Below are 8,215 nucleotides of genomic sequence, written 5' to 3'. Positions count from 1 at the left end.
GTACTTCTTAAATCCCCATACAGCAGATGCGTATTCAAGTATCGGCGACACTGTACTGTCATAGATTTCGGTGTAAGTATCATAGTCCATGTTTCCCATATTATAGTATTTTGAAGTTAATGATCCTAGAGCTCTGCTGCCTGCGGTAAGTAATTCATTCGTTGTAGTTGAAAAATCGATGTGTTCACAGATGACTAGGCCAATATAGCGATATTTTGAGGTAAGTTCCAATGCTTTATCACCAAACATAAAAGTATGACCGCACTGGTTAACAGTAGTTTTCCAAATGTGCATAACTTTAGATTTGTCGTGATTAACTGTCATTAAATGATCATTTGTCCATTTGTGCAAAGAGTTTAATTTATCACTTCGGTACATGTATAACTCGTCCAGTTGATAAAGATACAAAAGGTTGTCACACATGATAACTTTTTTTCGGTGTAAAGATGAAATCAATCTTTGAATTGCATTGCAATGTTCCAATCTTTAAACGGAATGCTTTAAAGTTCCATATTTGCATAAATTCTTTTAATAATTATGTATGAGAAATCAAGGGATTTTCAAAATTTATAGATTTTGTAAATATGGAATAATGATTAACTTTGAGAAATGTTCAGCACATTCTTTGGTTTATTTTTATGCAATAGACAATTAACAGAATACAATAACTGTATTGTTCACTAACATTAGCAGTTATATATAATCGATATTTTTTCTATATTCGTACTTTAAAATGAAAAATTTGTTAAAAGATCCACTGAGACTATAGATGACTATAATAGATAAACAGAAGCCTATCTTCAAAAAATGAATAATTCAATCCGTAAATCGACATCAATTTAATTTAAAAGTAAAACAATGGATAAAACTGCAATACATTAAAGTACATAATAGTAAATTATTCATGCTTAATGGTGAATATCAAATGAATACATTAATTCTTTCCATTTAGAACTATATATATGCTTTTTGATGACTTTGACATTGAAAAAAACGTAAAATAAAACAAAAACAAAACAAAACGGCAGACACTTCAAATATAGTTAATGGACTGAATGTTTTTTTAAATACGTGCTTGCTCCTGAGGGATAAGTATTTCATCGAATAATTCCTGACATGATCAACTTTAGCTATGTTAATAGATGGAATGCTTTTGAACATGCGTAGTATTGGTTTTCATATCATTCCAACCAGATTTATAGAATAAATTGTTTTATACCGTTAGGGAAAATATGTTTAAAGTATTGCAGCATTTTAAATAAGATAAAAAAAATAATGTAAGAGACATGATATATAGTCTCACGTCGACATCTACGATACATATATCTGGTTCTACGATATATGTAATAAATTGATAGCTGGCTTGACGATATCTATTATAAATTTATAGCGGGCATGACGATATTCATAATATATTAATAGCCGGTTTGACGAATTCTGTGTCAGAAATATATTGAATACGACCCTATCTACGATATATAATATGTAAAGCTTGTATGACGATATCTATGAGATATTTTACCTGGTACAATGATAACTGAAATAAATGTGTAGCTGGTACGACGATATCTATATATTCATAGCCGGTACGATGATATCTGTGATAAAAATATAATTGATACGACACTATCTTCGATATGTATAACTCTGGTTCGATGAGATCTATATGATAAATGTATGCATGCAGCTGGAATGACGATATCTATAATATATTTATAGCCGATACGATACTCATGCTATATCAATAGCTGATAGGACAATATCTATGATGTATAAATATATAGCTTTTAAAACGGTACATACGATAAATATATATGTTACGATAATCAGAGATAAATATAAATTCTCGATTGATGGAATGAACCTGTAGATAAAAACTGGACGATCTAAATAGTGCGGAATGTTATATTATTTTACTCCATTTGTATTTGCATGCAGTACTTTATTAACAGGTATGTTGAAGATGTTTTAAAAATACCATGGCCTATAGCTGTCTTTTGGTTGTAGGTATCGTATGATTGTAGGTGTCTTTTAGTAGTAGGTATCGTTTGGTTTGAGGTGTCTTTTGGTTGTAGATATCGTTTGATTGAAGGTGTCTTTTGGTTGTAGCTGTCATTTGGTTGTAGGTGTCTTTTGGTTGAAGATGTCGAGGTGTCGTTTGATCGGTGCCGCATTGATGCAAACATCATAATTCTTTTTTATTCATATTCTATACATATTTTTTTTTTATATATAATATGAATTCTTTCCGTTGGCTTGAAGTTGTATGATTTGTTTTTTGAACATTATTTTTAGGTAGATATAGTATAATGATCAATACACATCTTTGAGAAGAACATCGAAGTCGAAGCTTAATTTATAAATACTTTTTTAAAGTTAGCTACCCTTAAAAAAAACTACGATTTTTTCTGTTTATTGTATCCCCGTCATTAAATTTCAATTAAGACATTTAAGATTTTTTGAAGAATTTTTTTTGAAAGCGTTTCAATTTCACTCCTTCATTCATTACAATAAACGAACCCTTATATCTTGAAATCCATCTTATACAGTTTATAATAAAATCATTCTGTTATATAATCAGTTTTTTATGGAAATTAAGATGTGGTATAAATGCAAATGAGACAACTCTCCACAACAGAACAAATGATACAGATATAAACAACTATAGGTCACCGTACGGATTTCCACAATGGACAAAGCCCATACCGCATCGCCAGGTTTACAAGATTTCGAAATCACAAATGTAAAACAATTCAAAACGAAAAAACTAACGGACTAATTAAAGAACAAAAAAAAAAACGAAGAACAAATATGGAACACAGCAACAAACGACAACCACTGAATTACAGGCTCCTGACTTGTGACAGGCACATACATACAGAATTCGGCGGTGTTAAACATGTTAGCGGGACGCCAACCCTCCCCTAACCTGGGACAGTGATGTCACATTACAACATAAGAACGAAGTATAAAAGTCAGTTGAAAAAGGCTTAAATCATCAGATGGATACAAAAAGAAATACATATAACAAACACATATAACGTGACAGGGTATTTGTACATCCCTACAACAAAAAGACACTAAGTACAGATCTGCGAGAACTCGCAGTTTCTGACAGCTAGTTCAGAGCCAATATCATACTGCAAGACTGAATACAGAAACATAATCATTTTTTTTAACATTGAACAGTGAAAAAATTTACATATTGAAAATTGAGTATATTTGATTGTCATAAATTTTAGAAGTCCTTATATTTTTATTTTCCAGTTTCTAGTGTCGAGTCGAAAAGAGAAGTCTCCATATGTACACAAACCGGTTCCTACCAGATTCTAAATACGGTACCAATCACACAAACGAATCAAACGTCCTTGACATTTTCTGTAAAAACATGCAAGCATGCAAGAATCATTTTGACTGACAATACAACTTCATTAAGACCCTCATATATGATTATAATTGGATTATGGACGAAATATCAGATAGTGTCTCGAATCACCACGTGTTTTAGTGACAAATTCACGAGATGTTTATATTCTACAATAGAAACTCCTTCTGTTTTGAGTTGTAGTGAGTTTAGAACATTCTGGATTTCCTGGAGCACCAATATAACGTTTGGACAAGGGGACATAATCGGAGATAACATCACGAGATCGGAGATACTATACAATGAAGTGGTCATTGATTTTGTTGGAATTCAAACTCAATCTGGCGATAATGATAAATGGACATTCAACTCTGGTAACGTATTGTTTTCTTCTAAACCTTTAAGAATATCAATGTACAATATATCTTTTATCAATATAAATAAGATTTGGTACGAGTTCAATTGAGACAACTCTGCATCCAAGTCATAATTCTCATATTATCTCCTTGGTAGAATCAATCTGGAAGGAAAAGAGTGTGTTTGTGAGGTAAAAAGTCACATTAAAACAAAAATATTTAAGCCAACGTGATTTGAAAAACACTGATAAACTAAATTTTAATCCCTCATCTTCGTAAGCCAAGGGTTACGATCCGCCAAACTTGGCGGATTATGAGTGAGTAAGGGATCCACGAGGTAATGATTTTCATTGGTTACAGTCGAAACTTGCTGCATCCAATCAATAAGCGCCTTTTAAAATATCACTTGTAGAAAATGTATGTAAATAATTACAACGTTCAGAGTCTGGAACAAGCCTTTTACATGTACCCTAAAAACATACTACGATATTAAGTGACAATTTGAATGTGCTTAATCAACTTATAGACGTTCCTGTGTATGTTTCTTGCACACATGTCGGAATTTCAACGTATATTTTCCTGTTTCATAAAGTGTGTAAACTCTAGCCGTTACACTCCACACCAACCGACAAGAGTTTAAGTGCTACGACAGTCTTTTAAGTTGGATGACGAAAATGCATATCTTCGAAAAAACATTTTTTTGTGTGTGTGATAAATAGGGTTTATATAATAATCTTCAACCTCTGAAAATTTTTAGTCTGCCCTTCCACGAAATATTTAATTAGATTTTTTTTTAAATGTTTTAGAATTTTCGAAAATTTCACCAGACAACCGATCCGACACAAATTTTAAGTTGAATCAATGTATACAAGATCATTAACTGATGCCCATTAGCTAGTAGATACCTTTGTCTTTTAAAATACAACTGACATACAAGGATTGTAATAGTGCTATGTGGATAAATTTAACGGTTTTCAAGAGCAAAATTGGCAGCGCGTCATCCCTATTATGGCTTCCATTTCTACGATTGTGAAAATGAACTGGCGTAATGGGGAGATAGTTTTGACGAAGTAGAATCCTGACTGTAAAGAAAGGGGAGTGAATCGTAAAACTTGGCTATCGGAGATGCGAGTCCCTGTGTATAGGGGAACATACAAATATTAAGTAAGGAAAACAATGGTATTAATTATAAGCAGAAAATGAGCATTAAAAACGATTTAACTAACTGCGATTATTCTTACTTAAAGATGTAACATTACACATACTTTAAACCGTGCCACATGCGTTAAATAGTTATGCTGACTGTTTTTAAACAGGCAATTGTCTGGCATAATAAATCGTTTTAGATGAGAATTGCTACTTCCGGTATAATAGATCGTTATAGATAAGGATTGCTAATTCCGATGATGTATTTAGATTACAGATTAAGTACCACTACATTACGTTGTCCTACCTTATTTCATCAACTACGGGCGAGTTTTCAATTCATATAAACATCTATAAACTTTCATGACACCACTCGAGAATGCAAACCATTAAATATATTTTATGCATTGTATTATATCTATATGTATTTCAGAACTACAATTTACAATTTGTAAAGAATAAATAATCGTACTGTTAATTTTTTCAGAAATCAATGATACACTTGGTATAAATGCTGCCATTGTTTGCGAAGGAGAATATGAAACAACAACTGTTCCGGATATTCCGCCGAACTGTACATGTTCATGCATACCCAGTGTGAATCATTGGGACTATCTGAATGACCTTAATTTAACAACGGAACAATTATATTTACATCTTAAGGATCGTATTACGCATTTAAAAGCCTCCATTTCAATAAATCCGAAAAGTACTAGAATCGCTAAATCTAAATTGAGGTGTGCAGATGATAATCGTTTTGTTTCACGTTTCGCTGGTGTAATTGGTTCACTTGTTTTGATTGCTGTCGCTGGTTTTATTGTTTATTTAGATTTAATGGGGTTCGTCATTAAATCATGAAAACTGTACTTATTTTCTTTTGTTTTGTTTCAACTCCTTGGAATGTTTACTTGACAAGAAACTATGCAAAAACGTTTTCATTTAATAAATTGTCTCAGAACCCAGAACTCTCTAATAAAATTTCCGTTTTTTGTCAGATATTCAGGACCCTTTGATTTTATTTAATATATATATAGAGGGCGGTAAAGGGGGTGCTTGCACGAAAAAAACGTGAAATAAGAAAAAAAATTACGTTGAACGTGAAATAATTTCGGTAATGAACGTTGCACGAAAAATAAATACTTATATGTGAACCTTTTGTGACTGTGTCACTGCCTGCTTGTATTTATTAACTCTTTGTTTTACTTGATATTCCCGATTTAGTATACACATTTATGATATAATTGGTATACGGCTTTTAAAAAAGTATTTCCAGACGATTCCTGCCAAATGATTGAATTTTATTTGAAAAATACCGAGCTCGCAAAATAGGACTTTGAAAATCACGATGCAAGTAAAATTAAATAAGCAGATCACGTTGAACGAGACACCCGTCTTGCACGACTGAACGTCAAATAAAAAAAAAGTAAAAACACGTTGAACGTGAAATAAAAAATGGCGATCACGTTGCACGAAAAAAAACCTTTACCACCCTCTATATACTTTCAATTTATATTATAGCAGTCTTTTAAAAGCTTGATTTAACGAAACAGAGTAGCGAACATCCTTAAATTAAGTTTAAGTTTCTCGTAGTAATGTGGGTGTAAGAGCGTTGACAGATTGAAGCACATAATGTATACAGATTTATGAATTTTGATAGACTATAGACTATAAGGCTGTAAAGTTAAGAGAATGTTTAATGTATGTTGACATTCAATTGCCTTTATCAAAATGATAAATAAAACTTCATAGTGATGTCTCTGTTATGTGGTTATGCGTGTACATTAGGATAACTAGGAAACTAGCACGTTAAACCCACGATTTAGCAAGTCGGTTTAAATTCATTTTTTCTATCTTATTACAATGTCATTGCTCTGTATATTCCTATGATATTTGTCAATGGGCGTTAAAAAGCAACCCGATTATACTCATATCAAAGTGATTATTAAATCATTTAAAAAAGAAGATGTGGTATGATTGCCCATGAGACAACTGTCCACAAGAGACCAAAATGACACAGACATTAATAGCTATAGGTAACCTATTTACTTCAACAAATCTTTAAAAACAAATCATGAAATAAAGTCTATGTACTGTGACATGTTATAAGGAAGCTAGATTTATACATCAAGATGTGTTTGTAAAATCCTCATAATTTTGCCATAATGAATGGTTTAATCATGCCAAAGTTACCGGCTAGATCTTTGTAGTAAATTTACATAATATACGCAGTGGAAGTTACTCTTTAGAATATCAACACTTCTGTTAAATAATCTTCTGTAGTTGTTTTCTTTCTCGACAAAAGCAATTATAGTCATTTAAAGACAAAACATCGTATGACTATAATATCGACAATTTCTTCTATTCTTCGATCTGGTCTTGCTGATCATATTTGCCATTTGAACTTCCATCTGTGTTTCAATATTCTTAAGAAGCTGATTTCAACAATATTATTTATTGAAAGTTTTGGTCATGCTTATCATTTGTTTTCTTAAGTTTTCTTTTATAGGTTTCAAGAGAAAAGGAAAACATAAAAAAAAAACAGTGGTAAACATTGTATTTTTGTGATAACAAAGCAATAAACAGAAAAAAAAGGAATCGACTAATTCTTATGGCCTTTTTTATTTGACTCTTTTGCTGTTCTTGTCCTGTGATCTTTAATGCTTTTAAAGCTTTTTTTCAGAACTTTTATCCATTATAAAGGCAACAGTAGTATACTGCTGGTTACAAGTCACAAATTGATTAAAAAACAAATTCGGGATTCAAACTAAAACCGAGGGAAACACACCAAATATCAATGGAAAATAACAAAACAACAGAAACACTGAAGTGCAACAACAAACAAACAACAATGCAACACACATAAAAACTAACGGTTAGATAACAACTGACATATTTCTGACTGTGTACAGGACATTTTAGAGAAAAAAAAACTGGTTTTGTGGCTATCCAAACCTTGCGCTTTATTGCAACGTTGAATATACCGTTAAATTTGCAACATTAAATGACAGGAAAAATGCAAGTACAATCGGGACAGGGACGTACATAAATAATAAAATTGAGAATGTGTCAATGAGACAACAGCTCGACCATAGAACAGACAAGAGCAGAAGGTCACCAACAGGTCTATAGTACATTTTGACCTGTTAACCACAGAATAACAAGTCAGAAGCCTGTGGTTTAGTGGTTTTCTATGATTCATGTCAATTTCTAAACTTTTTTAATGATCAAAATTGGCAAGTTGTATTTAACAAAATATAAAATGAAATGAAATATTGATTGAACATCATTACGAAGAAATTAAAAAAAAAGAATTACTTACAACTAATAAATTACATTTGACCTATTATGT

General features: G+C 31.7%; 1 protein-coding gene across 1 annotated transcript; it reads left to right on the top strand.

The window, feature by feature from the left end:
* Positions 1 to 1,560: 1,560 nt before the first annotated feature.
* LOC134726872 (uncharacterized) lies at positions 1,561 to 5,906 on the top strand. The gene is made up of 3 exons (XM_063591276.1): positions 1,561 to 1,952; positions 3,268 to 3,738; positions 5,354 to 5,906. The coding sequence occupies exons 1-3, from the start codon at positions 1,901 to 1,903 to the stop codon at positions 5,722 to 5,724; spliced, it is 894 nt and encodes a 297-aa protein (XP_063447346.1). The 5' UTR covers positions 1,561 to 1,900; the 3' UTR covers positions 5,725 to 5,906.
* Positions 5,907 to 8,215: the final 2,309 nt, after the last annotated feature.

Source organism: Mytilus trossulus, chromosome 7 (genome assembly GCF_036588685.1).
Source record: "Mytilus trossulus isolate FHL-02 chromosome 7, PNRI_Mtr1.1.1.hap1, whole genome shotgun sequence".
Classification (NCBI taxonomy): domain Eukaryota; kingdom Metazoa; phylum Mollusca; class Bivalvia; order Mytilida; family Mytilidae; genus Mytilus; species Mytilus trossulus.
The sequence above is the reverse complement of the archived record's forward strand: the minus strand, read 5'-3'. Positions and strand labels throughout refer to the sequence as shown.

What these genes read in the sequence shown, in the direction of transcription:
- LOC134726872 (XM_063591276.1), top strand. Translation starts at nt 1,901, where the DNA reads ATGTTATATTATTTTACTCCATTTGTATTTGCATGCAGTACTTTATTA. An exon ending in ATGCAGTACTTTATTAACAG is followed by an intron (nt 1,953 to 3,267) that starts GTATGTTGAAGA and finishes TTTATTTTCCAG; the next exon opens with TTTCTAGTGTCGAGTCGAAA. An exon ending in TAAATGGACATTCAACTCTG is followed by an intron (nt 3,739 to 5,353) that starts GTAACGTATTGT and finishes TAATTTTTTCAG; the next exon opens with AAATCAATGATACACTTGGT.